General features: G+C 41.2%; 1 protein-coding gene across 1 annotated transcript in view; it reads left to right on the forward strand.

Moving 5' to 3' along the window:
- The first annotated feature begins 671 nt into the window (after nt 1-671).
- The window catches only part of cyb5a (cytochrome b5 type A (microsomal)), a 52509-nt gene continuing 29834 nt past the window's right edge, over nt 672-23346 (forward strand). The window contains exon 1 of the mRNA XM_072570642.1: nt 672-868. Within this exon, the coding sequence (XP_072426743.1) occupies nt 743-868 (126 nt within the window). The 5' untranslated portion in view covers nt 672-742. The remainder of the gene's footprint in view (nt 869-23346) is intronic.

The following is a 23346-nucleotide window of genomic DNA, read 5'->3' on the forward strand; positions in this document are numbered from 1 at the left end:
CCTGAACAATCTGAGATGGTTTGAATACATCCGGTATCATCAATCCACCTAGTTGATTTTAGTGTAAGTCACTGCTGATACTAAATGGAGAAGATGTCCACAGTCTTCGGGAAGACTCGGAATATAATAGAACAGTACAGCACGGGGTTGGTCTTGTTGAAGGGAAAAGGCTTCTTATGTAGTACTTAATAGCTACATGTCATCTGAGTTACATAGAAGTCTCTTTCGGGACCATTTCTACATGGGAGTGGACATGAACTACAGTGTGCATCGAGTCTGCTCCTCCATTCAGTGAGATCATAAAAGACTGGAATTCGGCGAAAGTCGGCATCATTGTTCGGATACGTGAAACCGAACACTGGAACAACAGCTGGTAACAAAAGCACACTCCCAGGAACTACAGTCCTTTATATCCTGTGATATTAGGTAACCACGATCTTGGCAACAAAGCTGTTCGCCTTGAAAGCGTGTTCTATCACAGTCCTCTCTACTCCGATATTCTATTTTCTGCCTCGGTTAATAAACATATGGGCGTTCTCCCGGCCGAGATTATTGACAAGCTTCTGCCGAACGCTACGTCGGGTTTTACTGTTCGGATTGGAAAGGCGAGCATTGTAGGGTTTGCTGAGTGATAGGTCGAGCCGCCAATGAAGCAGTGAGAGGGCGGGACTGGGGCTGAGAATGTGAATGAGTGAGCTGGGGGTTGAACTCGCATTCAGCTGGTCCTTGAGTTGCTTGCAACATGGCTGAGAACAAGGAAGAAGTTAAGTACTACCGGCTGGAAGAACTGAAGCGGCATAGCAGCGGTAACAGTGCCTGGATCCATATTCATGACAAAATCTACGATGTGACCAAGTTCTTGGAGGAGGTATGGTTGTTTCAAACTCTCCGATCGCTTTGAAATAGTTCTTCACTTCATCTAGTTCATTCGTGTAAGAGCCTCTCACCCAACCGTACATAAATAATTCCCTCTTCATAGCACAAAATCAAAACGTTTGTAAAACATATCCTGGTTTTCTTTTGACTTTAAGAAACCCCTTTTTGGAATGTTACGTGACACTTGCAAAGATGCATGAGAGTTTGTGACCTCTCCTGGACTATATTTCTCGACCTTAAACCTGGCCAAGTCATGTGGCAGAATCCCTTGTTACTGCAGCTAAGTTCCTCAGTTGTTTTTCCTTGTATAGATCTGTGCACAGACTTTTGTTTTAACGTTTGTTTCTGTAAGTAAAGATGTTGCCTTTTTCTATTCTGTTAGAAATGAAAACAAGTTTTCAGATCTGAGGGCCTCCGTTGAAAATCTGGTGTACCTGTTCATTTTGGGGTATGAGTCCTGCCCTCTACACCAATATCTGGCTTTTGAATTATCTGAGATTACATGTAATTTACTGCAGAATTTACCCTATCTGTTTCATTTAGGATTTTGTGGAAAATAGGAATTAGGGACTGGCATAAACAAATTTTTCAAAGCAGTAACTCTCCAAAATCCTTATGACAATAAAACCCTCCATTTTCTGCCTTCACACCCTTGTCAGGAAACACCTGTTTTTTCCATCTGATCAATATATCGCTAAACTCAGGGATCACTCTCTTCCCCTTCACCCCCAGGCTTGTAATAGACTTTTTCACAAACGGCATTCATTGCTTGAGGCTTGCCAGTTCCAAGGAAGGGAAGCTAACAGGCTACACAGGCCCTAATTGTTACTGTTTCTGCATTTTTATAATGGACAAGATATGGTGTGTCCTGCCTGATTCAATGGATTTTTGTTGAGGTTTTATGAGAGTAGTTTAATTTTTGTTTTGCACATATCATCGAGCATGAACTTACTCTGAAATTCCCCTGAAAGCACCTATTACATTCAGTCACTACATCCAGATGGTGACATGCAGCATTTGTGTGACCACTCAAACTTTAGACAGTTGAAATAAATGTATACTAATTCCAGAAGGGCTATATTTTTCATAATTTAAATTCCTTACAAATATTATACTGGCATTTTATATGTATGCCTTTAGAAGTAATACTATATTTAATCTTGGGCCTTTTCAATTAAAAAAAAGTACTGTATTGAAACAAGTGAACATAAAAATGCCATCTTGTCTAATGTTATATTTTGATATTTGTTTGTATATTTCTGTTAACGGTTATTACTACTGTGAGAACAGTTACCGGCTTAATTACTTCCAATGTCATAGTTATTCACAAACCTTTTCCCGGAAATATGCATCCACTTTCATTTCCATGTCTATGGGAGTAGGTAACTCTCAGACAATCAGATTAGATTCCCTATAGTGTAGAAACTGGCCCTTCAGCCCAACAAGTCCACACTGACCCTGCGAAGAGTAACCTACCCAGACCCATTTCCCTCTGACTAATGCACGTAACACTAGGTGCAATTTAGCATGGCCAATTCACTTGACCTGCACATCTTTGGATTGTGGGAGGAAACCAGAGGAAACCCACGCAGACACTAGGAGGATGTGCAAACCCCACACAGACAGTCGCCCGAGGCTGAAATTGAACCCGGTCCCTAGCGCTGTGAGGCAGCAGTGCTAACCACTGAGCTACTGTACCGTCTGAATGTAACCTCTAAAGTGACATTTGAACTTGAGTGAACCATAATGTGAGTTGTCAGTTAGTAATTCACCTCCATAAAGGATCTGGGCTATTTTCGTCATATGCAGCCTGTATCAAGTCCTGTGTCATGTATTCTCTATCTGATTAACGGTGAAGCCAGAGGTTGTTTTCATTGTGCCAGTGTAATATTGATATTGGGTACTGTGTGGTATTTCACAATCTCCAGTGACTTGTTTAGTAAGTTTGTGTAGACAAATCTGGCAACATGACTATAGCCTCTGAGAAGATGTCAGAAGTCATGAAATGCTGTTAGGAAAACTGTGTACTATACTTTTTGTTTGTTACAATTCTTCATGCACCCATTTACTTACGAAAATTGGCAGGATTGCTAATGGGATACAACTGACTTCAGAAGAATAATTTTGAAATATATTTTTCATTTAGGGTGTTTGATCAAGTGATTTAGCCTCGCTGTTTGTTACTCTGTGAATTGGCTGATGTTTTGGGGAGTTTTATTTGATTCACTCATCAAACTTCCAATTTGCTTTCTAGCCTTAAATATTTCTTTGCAGTACAAATCACTGTGCTGCAGAACATTAGTGTTAACAAACAGATCCAAGCAAATATATTTGAGCTGTGGAGTTTATGATGTGAAGGAACCCTCCTTTACATTGAGCAAGGAACAGTAAGTTATTTCTTCTGCTTTGATGTGTAGGTGCTGGCGTTGGACTGGGGTGGACAAGGTCAGAAATCACATGACACCAAGGTTGGTCCAACAGGCTTATTTGATATCAAGCTTTTAACACTTCACCTGACAAAGGAGCAGCGCTCTGAAAGCTTGTGATTTCAAATAAATCTGTTGGATTATAACCTGGTGTCGTGTGATTTCTGACCTTCTTTCTGTTTGTTAGGAGTATTGTTGAAATACTACTTCATTACATCCCTATTGTGTCCAGCCGTTTTACTTTAGCTCCACATGAAAGGGATTTTTAAATTATTAAAATTAATTTCAATTTGTTTATGGTGTGTAGGAATTGCTGAGAAAACAGTAATTTGTTACCCTTGATTAAGTGTCATGAGTCACCTATAATCATTGTGGTTTGATACAATTGAATGAACTGCTTCTTGATAGTTCAAGTTACAAATCCTGAAATCCTTTTGCATTGTACATTCAGTTGCTCAGAGCTGATATGACAGTGTTAATAGTTCTGATTTTTATTTAAGCTGAAGTGAGACTCAATACACTGCCATATTCAAATGCGGATTCACAAGTACAATTGATAATTCTATTACCAGCTAGTATCCTTTTAAATGGAAAAGGTGGCCCAATCCCCTACCTTCCACTAACCTGTGTCAATACCTCACTGTTGTTCTTGACGATACCTCTAAATTTATTAGCCCACCATTGACCTATCCCCAAAAAACAGAACTGTGGTGTGAGAACAACATCCAGTCATAGACATGGCAAGACCCTTGGTTCGAATGCTGGCCTTGAGCTTTTGCGAGCTGCATTTTAGCTTTACAGGTTTTGTTTTTGCTTCTTGACTTTTTTGTTTTTGTAGTTTGATTCAACCTTATAGTCCATGTGTTTTAAATGTAACTGAAGTCTTTATTTAATGTATATTTTATTTCTCATTCAAGAATAGGAGAGAAATCTGAAGACTTTACATTTTTGTGGGATTTGAGGTGGAATGGGCTGCGAGTTTTGAGAAGATTTGTAGCTCACGTTGAGATTCTGGATGTAGGTTTGTTCACTGAGCTGGAAGGTTCATTTCCAGACGTTTCGTCACCATACTAGGTAACATCTTCAGTGGGCCTCTGGGTGAAGCACTGCTGATAATTCCTGCTTTCTGTTTATTTGTTTGGGTTGGTGATGGCATAGTCATAGAGATGTACAGCATGGAAGCAGACCCTTTGGTCCAACCCATCCATGCCAAACAGGTATCCCAACACAATGTAGTCTCACCTGCTAGCACCTGGCCCATATCAGTCCAAACCCTTCTTATTCATATACCCATCCAAATGCCTCTTAAATGTTGCAATTGTACTAGCCTCCATCACTTCCTCTGGCCGCTCATTCCATACACGTACCACCCTCTGTGTGAAAAAGTTGCCCCTTAGGTCTCTTTTATATCTTTCCCCTCTCACCCTAAACCTATGCCCTCTAGTTCGGACTCCCCAACCCCAGGGAAAAGACTTTGCCTATTTACCCTATCCATGCCCCTCATATTCCTGTGCTGATGTCATTTCCTGTTCTTTTTCTCAGAGAGTGGTAGATAGGGTCTAACTTGATGTGTTTGTTAGAGTACCGGTTGGAATGCCATGCTTCTAGCAATTTTCGTGCATGTCTCTGTTTGGCTTGTCCTTGGATGGATGTGTTGGCTCAGTCAAAGTGGTGTCTTTCCTTATCTATATGTAAGGATACTAGCGAGAGAGGATCATGTCGTTTTGTGGCTAGTTGATGATCATGTATCTTGGTGGCTAGCTTTCTGCCTGTTTGTCCAATGTAGTGTTTGTTACAGTTCTTGCATGGTATTTTGTAAATGACATTAGTTTTGCTTGTAGTTTTGCTTGTTGTCTGTATAGGGTCTTTCAAGTTCATTAGCTGCTGTTTTAGTGTGTTGGTAGGTTTGTGGGCTACCATGATGCCAAGGGGTCTGAGTAGGCTGGCAGTCATTTCAGAGATGTCTTTGATGTAGGGGAGAGTGGCTACGGTTTCTGGATGTGTTTTGTCTGCTTGTTTGGGTTTGTTGGTGAGAAATCGGCGGACTGTGGACAAGGTATAGGTGATTTTGTTCTGCTCTACATAGTTCCTCTGTGCTGCAGTGTGTGTTGGCTCATTGAAATAATGTCCTGTTGCAGCTTCGTTTGTGGAATGAGTGCATTCCTGCTGAAGAGCTTATACCCGAAACATCGATTCTCCTGCTCCTCGGATGCTGCCCTCAGGCTGCGTTTTTCCAGCACCATGCCTTTTGACTCTGTATTTGTTGCCTATCCTTACCAGTCTTAGTAATGCTTGCTTATTCTCTCTTTATTGAAAATGACTTACTTCAGGAGTAGGCAATGGCCTTGTGGTATTATTGTTACACCATTAGTTTGGAGACCCAGGTAATGTTTTGGGAACCTGGGTTCTAATTCTGACGTGACCGATGGTGGAATTCGAATTCAATAATAATCTGGAAATAAGAGTCTAATGATGGGGACCACTGTAGAATGCCACAATGGCTCATCTACTTGGCACTTCTGGCTGAAGATCCTGCAATGCTTCAGCCTTATATTTTACACTGTAATGTTGGGCTCTTAAATAATTTGAGGATGCAGATGTTTGTGAAACCGTCTCCTTCAGTGAGTTGTTTCATTGTTCACCACCTTTCATGAGTGGATGTGGCAGGGTGCAAAGCTTAAATCTAACTCATTAGTGGTGGCCTTGCTTATAGGAATCACTTGCTGCTTATAATATTTGGCATGCAAATAGTCCTGTTTTGTCACTACACTAGGTTGACACTTCATTTTTGCTATGTCTGCTACTGCCCCTGGCTTGCCCTCCTGCACTCCATTGAACCAGGGTTGATCCCCTGGCTTGACAGTAATGGTTGAGTGGGGGATATGCCAGGCCATGAGGTTGCAGAATGTGTTGCAGTCTCATGGATGCCCAGTCTTGAGTTGCTAACTCTGTTTGAAGTCTGTCCCATTTAGCACAGAGATTGTGTCACAGAAGATGGAGTGTATTCTCATTGTGAAAGTGGGATTTCATCTCCAAAGGGACAGTGCAGTGGTATTACTGATACTGTCACAGACAGATGCATTTGCAGTTGGCAGATTGGTAAGGATGAGTTCAAGTGTATTTTTTTGCCTCCTATCAGTTCCCTCATCATCTGCCACAGGAACCAGTCTAGCAGATGTATCTTTGAGTTTATTGAGTGTGAAATCAGTAGTGCTGCTCTATGGCAGAAATTGAATTCCCTAGTATTGTTCAACATGATTCACCTGTGGAGGACAGTAATCAGCAAGTGGTTTGCTTTCCCATGTTTAACCTAAAGCAATGAAAGTTCATGGGGTCCAGAGTCAATGGGGTGGCATGGTGGCTCAGCAGTTAGCACTACTGCCTCACCGTGCCAGGGACCCAGGTTCAATTCCCGCATTGGGTGACTGACTGTGTGGAGTTTGCACATTCTTCCCGTGTCTGCGTGGGTTTCCTCTGGGTGCTTCGGTTTCCTCCCACAATCCAAAGATGTGCAGGTTAGGTGAATTGGCCATGCTAAATTGCCCATAATGTTCAGGGATGTATAAACTAGGTGAATTAGTCAGACATAAATATAGGTAGGGGAATGGGTCTGGGTGGGTTACTCTTCAGAGGGTTGGTGTGGACTTGTTGGCTGAAGGGCCTGTTTCCACACTGTAGGGTTTCTAATTCTAATTCAATGTTGAGGACTCTTAGACAACTCTCTCACGACTGTATATCACAGTGCCACCACCTCTAATGGGTCTGTCCTGCTGGTGGCATACTAAGGATGGTGATGGTTTTGTCTGTTGTATGATTCCATTACTATGACTGTCAAGCTATTGCTTAACTAGTCAGTAAGACAGTTTTCTAAATTTTTAGCCCTAATCCCTAAAGAGTAAATAAGGATGACCTTGCAGGGTTGACAGGGATGTTGTTGTGGATGCCACGTGGCCCATTCCTGTTTCACTTCTTCAAGACTTCATAGCAATTGGTACAACTGAGGACAGCATAGTGGCTCAGTGGTTAGTACTGCTGCCTCAGTGCCAGGGACCCGGATTCAATTCCAGCCTCTGACAACTGTCTGTGTGGAGCTTGCACATTCTCCCTGTGACTGCATGGGTTTCCTCTGGGTGCTCTGTTTTTTTCCCCACAGTCCAAAGACGTGCAGCTTAGGTAGATTGGCTATGCTAAATTGACTGTAGTGTCCAGGGATGTGTAGGTTAGGTGGATTAGCCATGTAAAATGCAGGGTTACAGGGATAGGGTAGGGGGGTAGGTCTGGGTGGGAAGCTCTTTGGAGAGTCAGTGTGGAATTATTGAGCTGAATGGCCTGTTTCCACGCTGTTGGAATTCAGAGATTTTCTGTGAGTGGTTTGCTAGGCCATTTCAGAAGGCAATTGAGAGTCAACCACATTATTTGGACAAAGTTAAACATCACACAACACCAGGTTATAGTCCAATAGCTAGTTACTTGTCAAAGGAGCAGTGCTGTGAAAGCTAGAAGTTCCAAATAAACCTGTTGGATTATAATCTGGTGTTATGTAATTTTTAACTTTGTCCAACCCAGTCCAACACTGCCACCTCCTCAACATTGCTTGGAGTCTCAGAAAGGCCAGATGAGGTGAGGATGGCAGATTTCCACTCCAGGAGGACATTATTGAACCAGATGAGTTTTCCAACAATTGACAATGGTTTTGTGGTCATCCACATATTTTTGTTGATTTCACCATATGCTGTGGTGGGTTTCAAACTTGTTCACCAGAACAATAGCTGAGTTTTTGGATTAATAATCTAACTAGCCTTCAGTTAGAATTGCCAGCAAGCACAGATCATAGACTATTTCTAAGACTGAGATCTTATAGATGTGTAAGCAGTATTGTTCATACACTTCAAGTCAACTTTCTCCTCAAGAACCCAGTCCTTACATTCACCATAGTTTTTCTGGACCATAGGGTTGCTGTCTCATTAGAGAGAAATAATTGGATGTGGTTTAACCTGAGGGTCACCACATCTCCAGTGAGGGGAGACATTTTGAACTAGAGTCCGCCATGCTAACCTCAGCCAGTGTGGGAACTGAGCCCACATTGGGATAAGTCTGCATCACAAACCAGCCATCGAACCAATGAAACTAACTGACCACACTCTCTTTGTAGTATGTGTTACAAAGGATAACAGAAATGGAACACTCGGACCATATCATACTGGCAGCAATGTTTTGCACAGAAACGGCATCAACTGCCAGAAGTCAGCAGACAACAAAAGCTGTGTTAATTTTTGCTGAATAACAGCTTTAGAGAATTTTTTGGAGTACTTATCTTGTATAGTGTACAATGTTTTTCTTTACTCCCATTAGCCCATATATTTACTGTGTGGTGGAGATATATCAGACCAGAGGGGAGCATCCAATTTCCTCCTTTCAAAAAGGACACTAGTGGACCATTTTAATATTTGGAGGGGATGGGTGCATGGTGAAGCAAAAGGGAAGGTCGAGGATAAGGTAGAGGGTTGGAGAGATAAAAATAACATATGTCATTTCCGCTTCCTTGACCTTAGCTCAATGTTTAGACAATAGACAATAAGTGCAGGAGTAGGCCATTCTGCCCTTCGAGCCTGCACCACCATTCAATATGATCATGGCTTAATCAGTATCCTGTTCCTGCCTTATCTCCATAACCCTTGATTCCACTATTCTTGAGAGCTCTATCCAACTCTTTCTGAAATGAATCCAGAGACTGGGCCTCCACTGCCCTCTGGGGCAGAGCATTCCACACAGCCACCACTCTCTGGGTGAAGAAGTTTCTCCTCATTTCTGTCCTAAATGGTACCCCGTATTTTTAAGCTGTGTCCTCTGGTTCGGCACTCACCCATCAGCGGAAACATGTTTCCTTCCTCCAGAGTGTCCAATCCTTTAATAATCTTATGTCTCAATCAGATCCCCTCTCAGCCTTCTAAACTCAAGGGTATACAAGCCCAGTTGCTCCAGTCTTTCAGTGTAAGGTGGTCGCCATTCCAGGAATTGACCTTGTGAACCTAAGCTGCACTCCCTCAATAGCCAGAATGTCTTTCCTTAAATTTGGAGACCAGAACTGCACGCAATACTCCAGGTGTGGTCTCACCAGGGCCCTGTATAGCTGCAGAATAACTTCTTTGCTCCTATACTCAATCCCTCTTGATATGAAGGCCAGCACGCTATTAGCATTCTTCACTACCTGCTGTACCTGCATGCTTACCTTCATTGACTGGTGTACAAGAACACCCAGATCTCTTTGTACTGCCCCTTTACCTAAATTGATTCCATTTAGGTAGTAATCTGCCTTCCCGTTCTTGCCACCAAAGTGGATAACCATCTATTTATCCACATTAAACTGCATCTGCTATGCATCTGACCACTCACCTAACCTGTCCAGGTCACCCTGTAATCTCCTAACATCCTCATCACATTTCACCCTGCTACCCAGCTTAGTATCATCAGCAAATTTGCTAATGTTATTACTAATACCATCTTCTATATCATTAATATATATTGTTAAAAGCTGTGGTCCTAGCACTGATCCCTGCGGTACCCCACTGGTCACTGCCTGCCATTCTGAAATAGAGCCGTTTATCATACTCTTTGCTTCCTGTCAGCCAACCAACTTTCAGTCCAAGTTAGTACTTTGTCCCCAATACCATGTGCCCTAATTTTACTCACTAACCTCCTATGTGGGACTTTATCAAAAGCTTTCTGAAAGTCCAGGTACACTACATCCACTGGATCTCCCTTGTCCATCTTCAGAGTTACATCCTCAAAAAATTCCAGAAGATTAGTCAAGCATGATTTCCCCTTCACAAATCCATGCTGACTCTGTCCTATCCTGTTACTATTATCCAGATGTGTCGTAATTTCATCCTTTATAATAGACTCCAGCATCTTTCCCACCACTGAGGTCAGACTAACTAGTGTATAATTTCCTGCTTTCTCTCTCCCACCTTTAAAAAGTGGTACAACATTAGCCACCCTCCAATCCACAGGAGCTGATCCCAAATCTATCAAATTGGAAAATAATCACCAACGCATCCACGATTTCCCGAGCCACCTCCTTCAGTACCCTGGGATGTAGACCATCAGGCCCCGGAGACTTATCAACCTTCAGACCTAACAGTCTCTCCAACACCAATTCCTGGCAAATATAAATTCCCTTAAGTTCGGGTCCTTCAGCCACTGTTACCTCAGGGACATTGCTTGTGTCTTCCCCAGTGAACACAGATCTGAAGTACCAATTCAATTCTTCTGCCATTTCTTTGTTCCCCGTAATATATTCCCCTGTTTCTGTCTTCAAGGGCCCAATTTTAGTCTTAACCATTTTTTTTGCCTTTCACATACCTAAAAAAAGCTTTTACTATCCTCCTTTTATATTTTTGGCCAGTTTACCTTCGTACCTCATTTTTCCTCTGCGTATTTCCTTTTTAGTAATCCTCTGTTGTTCTTTAAAAGCTTCCCAGTCCTCCGTTTTCCCACTTATCTTTGCTATGTTATACTTTTTCTCTTTTAACTTTACATGTTTCTTAACTTCCCTCGTCAGCCATGGCCACCCATGCCTCCTCCAAGGATCGATCTTCCTTTTTCGAATGAAATGATTCTGCATCTTCTGCATTATACACATAAATATCTGCCATTCTTCCTCCACTGTCATCCCTGCTAAGGTATTGCACCATTGAACTTTGGCCAGCTCCTCCTTCATAGCTCCATAGTTCCCTTTATTCAACTGAAATATTGTCACTTCCGATTGTACCGTCTCCCTCTCAAATTGCAGATTGAAGCTTATTGTATTATGGTCACTACTCCCCAATGGCTCCTTCACTTCGAGGTCCCTGATCAATTCTGGTTCATTGCACAACACCAGATCCAGAATTGCCTTCTCCCTGGTAGGCTCCGGCACCAGCTGTTCTAAGAATCCATCTCGGAGGCACTCCACAAAGTCTTTCTTGAGGTTTAGAGTAAATACATAAAGCACGATATATGTTAATAGCAGAATAAGGATCTGCTCTGACTGAAAGTAAACCATAGAAAATAAAATACAGGCAAAGCCTTGACGAGGAAAATCAAAATCAGACTGGAGGACCAAGTTCATTGTTTTCAACTGTTGAATTCCACTAAAGTTGTTGCAGATGTAAGATTCATTCTCCATAAGTTACCTTCTATCAATTAGTTAGAATTTTCATTTTTGAAATTGAGTGTGGGAGATTTGTTTATAATAAATAAATTGCTCTTGTATATTTTACAATAAGTTTATAAGATAAAACAGAACTTCACATGTAGACAGGATGGTTTGGAAGGTTTTAGCAAACTTACCTTCATTGCTCAGTTGTTTGAGCATAGGAGTTGGGACAGGATGTTAGGTGAGGCCTCTTCTGGAGAATCGTGTCCACTTCTGGTCACCCTGTTATAGATAGGAAGGATATTATTAAGCTGGAGAGGGTTCAGAAGAAATTTAGCAGGATGTTGCCATGAATGAAGGGTTTGAGTTATCAAGATAGGCTGGGACTTCTTTCACTGGAGCGTTGGAGGTTGAGGGGTGACCTTATAGAGGTTTATAAAATCATGACTGGCATAGATAAGTATTTTTCCTCAGATGGGCGAGTTCAAAACTAGGGGGCATATATTTAAATTGAGAGGAGAGAGATTTAAAAAAAAAGACATGAAGGGCAATTTTTTTTAACACAGGATGGTTCATGTGTGTAATGAACTCCCTGAGGAAGTGTGGATGTGGGCATAATTACAATGTTTAAAAGACACCTGGATAAATAAATGAATAGGAAATGTTTGCGGGAGTATGGGCCAGGATCAGGCAGGTGGGACAAATTTAGCTTTGGATCATTTTTGGCATGGGCCGATTGAACCAAAGGATCTGTTTCCGTGCACTGCGACTCTGACATAAGTGGCAACATTTTTCACATGGTGGTTAGTGTATTGAATGAACTGCCAGAGGAAATGGTAGTTGCAGGTACGATTATAATGTTTAAAAGACATTTGAATAAGCACATGAATAGGGAAGGTTTGGTGGGTTATAGGCTCAATGCAGACAAGTGGGACTAGTTTAGTTTGGGAACATGGTCGGTTTGAACTAGTTGAACTGAAGGTTCTATTTCCATCCTGAATGACTCTAATCATCTATAACAGTAGATGCTGGCGATCTGAAACAAACAAAAGCAGAAATTGCTGGAGAAACACAGTAAGCCTGACAGCATGTATGAAAAGAAAGCAGAGTAAGCAGTTGAGTCCCAAACCTTTCCTCAGAGTCCTTGTATGAGTTTGTGATTCTGAATGCCAGGATCTGATTCTTTGATTCCAAGTTAAACCATTTAATATGGGCGTAGTGTTTGATATTTATGTTTTTGGGAAAGAAAATTTCTAAACAAAAAAAACACATACTGAAGGTATCTTCCTTTATGACTGCATTACCGAATAAAGTAACTTGAGTAAATGAGAAAAGACGCTTAAGCACCTTTTTTCTTTTTTTAAAAAAAACTTCCAGGCTGGGGATGTTTGTGTGTAGTGGTGGGTGTGTGTTTAGTTCAAGCCCTGGGTGCCGCAGGGATCAGTGCTGGGCCCTCTGTTATCTACAGTTTTTATTCATGGATTAAATCAAGGGAGCAAATGCAATGCAGTCAAATATGCTAATGATTACAAAGATAGGTGGGAAGCATGCATGAGCAGGATCTGAAGAGTTTGTAAAGGATAGAGATAGGTTAAGTGAGTGGGCAAAAGATTGGCAGGTGGTATGTAATGTTGGAAAATGTAAACTTGTCCACTTTGGTAGAAAGAATGGGAACACAGACTATACTGTATAGAGAGAGGCTACAGGACAAGGTGACCTGTGTGAAGCACAAAGTTAATATGTAGACACAGCAAGTCATCAGGGTGGCAAATGGAGTGTTGGGCTTTATTGAAAGGCAAATAGAATATAAAATTAGCAACATCTTGTTACAACTGTACAGGGGATTGACATCACATAGAACACTATAATTTGGTCTCCTTAATTGAGGAGCAATATTGTATTGGAAGTAGTTTTGAGAAGGTATAATAGATTGATTACGAAGATGATGAAGCTATCTTATGAGAAAAGATTAGGGAAATTAAAGACCTTTTTAGAATGAGGTGATTTTAGTGAAACATAACATTTTGAGGGGGCTTGAGAGGGTGAATGCTGAAAGGATGTTCACCTTATGAGGGAATCTAAAACCAGAAGACAGTTTGCAAGTAAGGGAATGTTTCATTTTTAGGCACCGATCAGGATAGCTCATTGAATAAATTCAGTGCAAAGTTAATTGTGCTGAGATTATTGATGTGAGGGCATTAAATGTTACAGGGAGCAGGCAAGAAAGCAGAGTTCAAGGCCACAGGTGAGTCAGAGATGATCTTATTGAAAGGTGGAGCAGGCATGTGATTCCAGGAGGCTTTTTACTGCTTGTTCTTATTAACATCCTTAGGTTCCTATCCAGAATTTGAATTTGGGTCTTTGGTTAATTGTCCAAACATCCAGACATAGGACAACCATGGTGCTTTTAGACCCCCAATAAAACCCTGACTAAATGAGGTTAATGGGGATGGCAGATATCCCAATGTGAGTTATGCTATTTTATGAGGAATCTGTGCAATTGCTAATCCTCTTGTATAAGGCTATAAGCTCACTATACAGTAGGTTTGGCACCATCCTCTTTTTATGTTGGATATGTACAGGACCCTCTTGATTTAGTGCGGTCAAGGAAAGCCACTTATTTGTCTAACAAGAGACTCACTTGTCTTAAACAAGATATAGTTATTGCATGCTAGCAATGATGTACAAGTTGGCACTGATGTGATAACTATTGGTGCAAAGATTGAGAAAGACTCAGATTTCTCCTTCGAGACTCTAAACGTTTCCCCCACGAAACCTGTATAACATCATAATGGGTGGTACTTAAGGCACTCCTCAACATTTATCATTTCAAACTCTTCGATCCAAGGAAAACACAGACCAAACACACATTCTTGTTAAATTTGAGGGTCAGGGGTATCTAAAATCTGGAAGAAAAGCTTTTTGGATATAGCAAGCCTTGGTTTTCCTCTAAGATCATTGAGACATTTTGCATTTTGGTATGACTAATTGTGCTCGTGAATGCAGTTCTAAAGCAACAAGTCTTTTTGATTTTGCAAAGTATCAAAATCTGTCAGTTGCATTGTATTCATAATGTATTCTGACTTTACGGCATGTATTTGGTGTAGTTTAGATAAACTGCACTATTAATTTAAGAGTCCATTTGTAAATGTTTCCGAAACTATAATATGATGGATCAATTGGCTTTGTATTTGGCATGCTTTATAGTCTGAGAGGAACAGAGAGGCTTTATACTGTAGAATAAATAAAAACCATTCTACTTTATATTAAATCCTTTTGAATATGTAATACTCAGATTATAACTTTGTGTAGAATCAAACAGATCTTTTGCTAACGAGTTGCATTAACAAATAAAATTTAGGTAATATAGTAGTGCGAAAGTAAACACTTAGTGACTGGTTAGTTTCTGTGAACTGACTGTGTTGCCTAATTTTCAATAGTTTTTGAAAATATTCTATAGCCAACTTGGTTTGGATTTCGTGCAGAATTCAGTCATTGTAGAAATTCAGTGGAACATCTTGATTTGCATTTGTAGATAGACACAGTAGTGGAAGGTTTAATTTTCATAAATGTTTTAGGACGACTTGGTAGGTTAAAATGACCTAAATTAATTTTACTACTTTTAAAAAATTGTAGATTTTTATTGATAACTGAAGAATGAAATCTGCATGAACAGTTCTGAAAGAAAATTTACATTCTTTTGTGAGGGGATAGAAAGATATTTTCTGCATTTCAGTAATTAGACTTTTGGTCTTTCATTCATGTCTCTATTCCAACATCCCACCATTTCTAACTGACAAAGGCTAAATTTTCTTTATAGATCTTCTTGCTTCGCCACTGCATGCTTGTCTTTCAATATAATTACCAGTATCAACCTCTTTGACCAAGTTGATAGTCACCAGTTCTGATACCTCCTCCTATAGTTGGTGACAATCTTTATCTGAGTACATATTTTTGAAGTGCCTTCAGCCGTTTATTTTAAATTCTGTTGAAGACACTGTATAAATGCAACTAGTTTGTGCTATTGTGCACACATCTGATGTTCCGAACAACCAAAATCTTTATTTGCCTCATCTTTAGACGTTTGGATCTTAAAATTTGTAAAATTAGGTACTTTGTACTTGTGATGCTGCATATAGTATGTAATAAAGGGAAATAATTTTATTTCTAAATAGGTGTTTTAATGTATTTTATCGCTAATAAAGTGCTTTTTACACAGCAGGTTCTCAGGTATAACTGAGGTACACAGTCAGATAATCTGTTTGTGATGTTTGAGGTGTGAATATTGATCAGGAAATTGTAAGAACTCCCACACTCTTCTTTGAGTAGTCTCACCATATCTTTCAATACAACTGAAAGGAAACGCAAGGTTGGAGTGGTCAAGTTTCTGAACTAGGACTTGAACCTCAACCCTCTGTCAGATAACACTTAACTAGTTTTTCACCAAATTTCCTTGGAAGTCTTATTCACTTTTTCTCTGGCAACAAACCTATAACCTATATGTTTTTGGAGATAAGTCTCTTCATTAAACTTAAAATATAAGCCATAGCTATTAATTTAACCTGGGGCAGTGTTTGTAGAGGAATAAGATGGTGTTATTTTCTGGGTCTGTAGATTGTGAAGGAGCAAAAATGGACTTTGCAGGGATATGTACTTTTTGTCAGTTGTGGGAGTTTAAAGAGAGTTTAAGGGTTACTGCGGATTATATCTGCCATAAATGCTGTTGGATGCGAACCTTATCAGATCGAGAGGATCAGTTAGAGAGACAGATAGAAGCAATGAGGAATTTGCAACAGCAACAGTACGTGATGGATGGCAGTTAGAGGAAGGGGGGAAAGTCTCAGATACAGTCACACAGATGGGTTAACTCCAGGAAGGGTAAGAGAGGTAGGCAGCTAGTGCACAAGTCTTTTGTGGATATACCCATTTCAAACAGGTATGCTGTTTTGGAATATGCTGTTTTGGAAAATGTAGGGGGTGATGGATTCTCAGGGGAACGTAGCACGAACAGCCAAGTTTCTGGTATTGAGACTGGCTCTAATGCAACGAGGGGTACGTCAGCTTCCAAGAGATCAATTGGATGGAGGGAGGGAGGAAAGAGATCAATCTGAGACGGGTACAGTTGAGAACAGAAGTGGGTCAAACAGGGCAAGCAGGGACAAGGTAGGACTAATAAATTAAGCTGCATCTATTTCAATGCAAGGGGCCTAACAGGGAAGGCAGATGAACTCAGGGCATTGATAGGAACATGGGACTGGGATATCATAGCAATTACGGAAACATGGCTCAGGGATGGGCAGGATTGGCAACTTCATGTTCCAGGATACAAATACTACAGGAAGGATAGAAAGGGAGGCATGAGAAGAGGGGGAGTGGCATTTTTGATAAGGGATAGCATTACAGCTGTGCTGAGGGAGGATATTCCCAGAAATACATCCAGGGAAGTTATTTGGGTGGAACTGAGAAATAAGAAAGGGATGATCATCTTATTGGGATTGCATTATAGACCCCCTAATAGCCAGAGGCAAATTGAGAAACAAACTTGTAAGGAGATCTCAGCTATCTGTAAGAATAACAGGGTGCTTATGGTAGGGGATTTTAACTTTCCAGACATCGACTAGGACTGCCATAGTGTTTAGATGGAGAGGAATTTGTTAAGTGCGTACAAGACAATTTTCTGATTCAGTATGTGGATGTATGTACTAGAGAAGGTGCAAAACTTGACCTACTTTTGGAAAATAAGGCAGGGCAAGTGACTGAGGTGTCAGTGGGGGAGCACTTTGGGGCCAGCGACCATAATTCTATTCATTTTAAAATAGTGATAGAAAAGGATAGACCAGATCGAAAAGTTGTAGTTCTAAATTGGAGAAGGGCCAATTTTGACAGTATTAGGCAAGAACTTTCAAAAGCTGATTGGAGTCAGATGTTCGCAGGTAAAGGGATGGCTGGAAAATGGGAAGCCTTCAGAAATGAGTTAACCAGAATCCAGAGAAAGTATATTTCTGTCAGGGTGAAAGGGAAGGCTCGTAGGTATAGGGAATGCTGGATGACTAAAGAAATTGAGGGTTTGGTTAAGAAAACGAAGGAAGCATATGTCAGATATAGACAGGATAAATCGAGTGAATCCTTAGAGTATAAAGGAAGTAGGAGTATACTTAAGAGGGAAATCAGGAGGGCAAAACAGGGACATGAGATAGCTTTGGCAAATAGAATTAAGGAGAATCCAAAGAGTTTTTACAAATATATTAAGGACAAAAGGGTAACTAGGGAGAGAATAGGGCCCCTCAAAGATCAGCAAGGTGGCCTTTGTGTGGAGCCACAGAAAATGGGAGGGATACTGATGCAAAATATTTATTTAGTATTTACTGTGGAAAAGGATATGGAAGATATAGACTGTAGGGAAATAGATGGTGACATCTTGCAAAATGTCCAGATTACAAAGGAGGAAGTGTTGGATGTCTTGAAACTGTTAAAGGTGGATAAATCCATAGGACCTGATCAGCTGTACCCGAGAACTATGTGGGAAGCTAGAGAAGTGATTACTGGGCCTCTTGCTCAGATATTTGTATCTTTGATAGTCACAGGTGAGGTGCTGGAAGACTGGAGGTTGGCTAACGTGATGCCACTGTTTAAAAAGGGCGGTAAAGACAAGCCAGGGAACTATAGATCGGTAAGCCTGATCTCGGTGGTGGGCAAATTGTTGGAGGGAATCCTGAGGGACAGGATGTACACTTATTTGGAAATGCAAGGACTGATTCAGGATGGTCAACATGGCTTTGTGCGTGGGAAATCATGTCTCACAAACTTAATTGAGTTTTTTTCACTAAGGGGATAGTGAAGAAGATTGATGAGGGCAGAGCAGTAGATGTGATCTATATGGACTTCAGTAAGGTGTTTGACAAGGTTCCCCATGGGAGACTGATTAGCAAGGTTAGATCTCATGGAATACAGGGAGAACTAGCCATTTGGATACAGAACTGGCTCAAAGGTAGAAGACAGAGGGTGGTGATAGAGGGTTGTTTTTCAGACTGGAGGCCTGTGACCAGTGGAGTGCCACAAGGATCGGTGCTGGGTCCTCTACTTTTTGTCATTTACATAAATGATTTGGATGCGAGCTTAAGAGGTACAGTTAGTAATTTTGCAGATGACACCAAAATTGGAAGCGTAGTGGACAGCGAAAAGGGTTACCTCTGATTACAACGGGATCTTGACCAGATGGGCCAATGGGCTGAGAAGTGACAGATGGTGTTTAATTCAGATAAATGTGAGGTGCTGCATTTTGGGAAAGCAAATCTTAGCTGGACTTATACACTGAATGGTAAGGTCCTAGGGAGTGTTGCTGAACAAAGAGACCTTGGAGTGCAGGTTCATAGCTTCTTGAAAGTGGAGTCATAGGTAGCTAGGATAGTGAAGAAGGTGTTTAGTATGCTTTCCTTTATTGGTCAGAGTATTGAGTACAGGAGTTGGGAGGTCATGTTGCGGCTGTACAGGAAATTGGTTAGGCCGCTGTTGGAATATTGCATGCAATTCTGGTCTCCTTCCTATGGGAAAGATGTTGTGAAACTTGAAAAGGTTCAGAAAAGATTTACAAGGATGTTGCCAGGGTTGGAGGATCTGAGCTACAGGGAGAGGCTGAACAGGCTGGGGCTGTTTTCCCTGGAGCGTCAGAGGCTGAGGGGTGACCTTATAGAGGTTTACAAAATTGAGGGACATGGATAGGATAAATAAAGTCTTTTCCCTGGGGTCGTGGGTCCAGAACTAGAGGGCATAGTTTTAGGGTGAGAGCGGAAAGATATAAGAGAGACCTAAGGGGCAACTTTTTCACGTAGAGGGTGGTAAGTGTATGGAATGAGTTGCCAGAGGATGTGGTGGAGGCTGGTACAATTGCAACATTTAAGGGGCATTTGGATGGGTATATGAATAGGAAGGGTTTGGAGGGATATGGGCTGGGTGCTGGCAGGTGGGACTAGAATGGGTTGGGATATCTGGTCGGCATGGACGGGTTGGACCGTAGGGTCTGTTTTCCATGCTGTACATCTCTATGACTCTATAACAGCCTGCAGACTTTTTGAATGCATGAAGGGACAGCCAGCAGTGGGACAGCAAAATCCACAGAATTAGCTGCAGAAGTCCAAGGCATGACAACATCAGAGGCATGGTAACTTCAGAGTATTCTCAAAGCAAAAACCTCAGTCATTAACATTTTCAAAATAATTGCAAAAACCTTGTAGCATTACAAATATAAAAATAATTGGACTTCTTTTACACTGTACTTTTACGGTGTATAAAACCTGTTGAATAATGACGAATTATTTTGTTAATGACAATAATATAATTGACCATATATTTGACATCGGGGAGACTGACAGAAGACATATAATGGAGACTTGTGAAGAATCTTGTATTAGAGGGCTGCATTCAGTCTGATGTGCAACATTGTGTAAATAAAGATTATTATGAGGTTACAGAGAGTGAGAGAGCATCACTTTAAGTTAAAACCATTCTAGGGATGCAAATGGCTTGGCTAATTCATCTAGCGTGCACATCCTTGGATACGACAGGACAATTCAGGTCCATCCACCAAACCTGCACATCATTGGACTGTGGGCAGAAACTGGATCAGCCAGCGGAAGTCCATGCAGCCAAGGAGAGAACGTAAAAACTCCATGTCAACTAAGGCTGGAATAGAATTTGGGTCCTTAGTGCTGTGAGATAGCAGTGCTAACCATTGTGCCACTGTGCTGCCTCTTTACACAATACAACTTCTACAGTGGTGCAAAAACTTTGAACTAAAGTTTTATTGCCACCTTTGCTCAGATGCTGTTTTATAGAGTAGTAAAACTTGGATTTTGAAAAATAAGTAATGTGACTATTCCATATTTTAATACCCTGCATGTTAAGGAGTTAAATAATAGATTCCTGTACTTCGCATATATGATTAGCATATGTTGCACATATTTATGTTTTGAGGAATAAATTTGTCTAGCTCAAATTATTTATCCATTAAATAAGTTGATTGAATGCTTTTTACATGTTTCACCCATTGTTATAGAGCGCTGGTAGGTGGAAGTTCAAACCCTTGATCTAGGTTAAAAATTAATGGTGTTTCTTATTACAGATAAAGTGTACAGGAGAGCAGGAGCTATGTCAAGCTGGTTTAATCAGTTATTTTGATTGTTTTTAATCTTGCCATTGGTCATTACATTAGTCTCCAGCAAATTTGAAACAGTTTACATTTAAAGAACTTGTATATTTTAATTATTTTAGTTTGTTTCGTTACTTTGCTTTTGCCATCATCCACTGTTAATCATTCCTTATTCTAGATTATGTCCATGTAGTTCCAGTTATCAATCGGAATTTTTTTTAAAAACGGGTCAATGTTGTGTCAGTGAATTTCCCGGAAGTGTTAGATAATGTGTCTCATCAAAGGTTGCTCCACAAGTTAAGAGCAGAGGGTGTAAGGAATAACATATTGTCATTAATAAAGAATTAATTAGCAAACAGGAAGCAGAGGTAGAGCTAACTGTCGTCTTGGCTTAGTAAGCTGTAAGTAAAGTGCAGCATAGAGAAGCTGTAATTAAAACTAACACTGTATCATGAAGGGTCTGTTTCTTTGCTGTACATCTCTCTGACTCTATGTTGTATTCCTAGTTTTCTTGTAAGTCAAAGGACATTTCTTTTTTGCTATTACTAAGGTTGTTAGTCAGATGGCATTTTGAGCATTGTAGCCAATTTGGGCTCTCTACGTGTTGGGGTGTACAGTGATACTGGAAAAGCCTCAAAAGAAATCTGAAAATTATTTTTCGCTTTTGGGCCCTTAACGAACTTGGCATAAGAACATGCATCTTTTCCACTTAGAAGATTCTCAAGTTCCAACTTGAGAAATAATTCAAGGACTGGCTAGTGTACCTATTGATAGATTATTTAACTCAACAGATTGGGGAGAATCAGGGGAAGTGAATTTCAACTTGATAAAAACCCAACATCAAGTTTGCTCAAGATAGAACATAGAACATAGAACAATACAGCACAGAACAGGCCCTTCGGCCCACGATGTTGTGCCGCACTTCTATCCTAGATTAAGCACCCATCCATGTACCTATCCAAATGCCGCTTAAAGGTCGCCAATGAATCTGACTCTACCACTCCCTCGGGCAGCGCATTCCATGCCCCCACCACTCTCTGGGTAAAGAACCCACCCCTGACATCTCCCCTATACCTTCCACCCTTCACCTTAAATTTATGTCCCCTTGTAACACTCTGTTGTACCCGGGGAAAAAGTTTCTGACTGTCTACTCTATCTATTCCTCTGATCATCTTATAAACCTCTATCAAGTCACCCCTCATCCTTCGCCGTTCCAACGAGAAAAGGCCGAGAACTCTCAACCTATCCTCGTACGACCTACTCTCCATTCCAGGCAACGTCCTGGTAAATCTTCTCTGCACCCTCTCCAAAGCTTCCACATCTTTCCTAAAGTGAGGCGACCAGAACTGCACACAGTACTCCAAATGTGGCCTAACCAAAGTCCTGTACAGCTGCAACATCACCTCACGACTCTTGAATTCAATCCCTCTGCTAATGAACGATAATACTCCATAGGCCTTCTTACAAACTCTATCCACCTGAGTGGCAACCTTCAAAGATCTATGTACATAGACCCCAAGATCCCTCTGTTCCTCCACCTGACCAAGAACCCTACCATTAACCCTGTATTCCGCATTCTTATTTGTTCTTCCAAAATGGACAACCTCACACTTGGCAGGGTTGAACTCCATCTGCCACTCCTCAGCCCAGCTCTGCATCATATCTAAGTCCCTCTGCAGCCGACAACAGCCCTCCTCACTGTCCACAACTCCACCTATCTTTGTATCATCTGCAAATTTACTGACCCACCCTTCGACTCCCTCCTCTAAGTCATTAATAAAAATTACAAACAGCAGAGGACCCAGAACTAATCCCTGCGGAACTCCACTTGTAACTGGACTCCATGCTGAATATTTACCATCTACCACCACTCTCTGACTTCGACCGGTTAGCCAGTTTTCTATCCAATTGGCCAAATTTCCCTCTATCCCATGCCTCCTGACTTTCCGCATAAGCCTACCATGGGGAACCTTATCAAATGCCTTACTAAAATCCATGTATACTACATCCACTGCTCTACCCTCATCCACATGCTTGGTCACCTCCTCGAAGAATTCAATAAGACTTGTAAGGCAAGACCTACCCTTCACAAATCCGTGCTGGCTGTCCCTAATCAAGCAGTGTCTTTCCAGATACTCATAAATCCTATCCCTCAGTACCCTTTCCATTACTTTGCCTACCACAGAAGTAAGACTAACTGGCCTGTAATTCCCGGGATTATCCCTATTCCCTTTTTTGAACAGGGGCACAACATTCGCTACTCTCCAGTCCCCTGGTACCACCCCAGTTGCCAGTGAAGACGAGAAGATCATTGCCAACGGTACTGCAATTTCCTCTCTTGCTTCCCACATAATCCTAGGATATATCCCGTCAGGCCCGGGGGACTTGTCTATCCTCAAGTTGTTCAAAATGTCCAACACATCTTCCTTCCTAACAGGTATCTCTTCTAGCTTATCAGTCCGTTTCACACTCTCCTCTTCAACAATACGGTCCCTCTCGTTCGTAAATACTGAAGAGAAGTACTTGTTCAAGACCTCTCCTATCTCTTCCGACTCAATACACAGTCTCCCACCACTGTCCTTGATCGGACCTACCCTCGTTCTCGTCATTCTCAGGTTTCTCACATACGCATAGAATGCCTTGGGGTTATCCTTGATCCTATCCGCCAAGGATTTTTCATGCCCTCTCTTAGCTCTCCTAATCCCTTTCTTCAGGTCCCTTCTGGCTATCCTGTATCCCTCCACTGCTCTGTCTGAACCTTG

Source organism: Chiloscyllium punctatum, chromosome 5 (genome assembly GCF_047496795.1).
Source record: "Chiloscyllium punctatum isolate Juve2018m chromosome 5, sChiPun1.3, whole genome shotgun sequence".
In the NCBI taxonomy this organism is placed as follows: domain Eukaryota; kingdom Metazoa; phylum Chordata; class Chondrichthyes; order Orectolobiformes; family Hemiscylliidae; genus Chiloscyllium; species Chiloscyllium punctatum.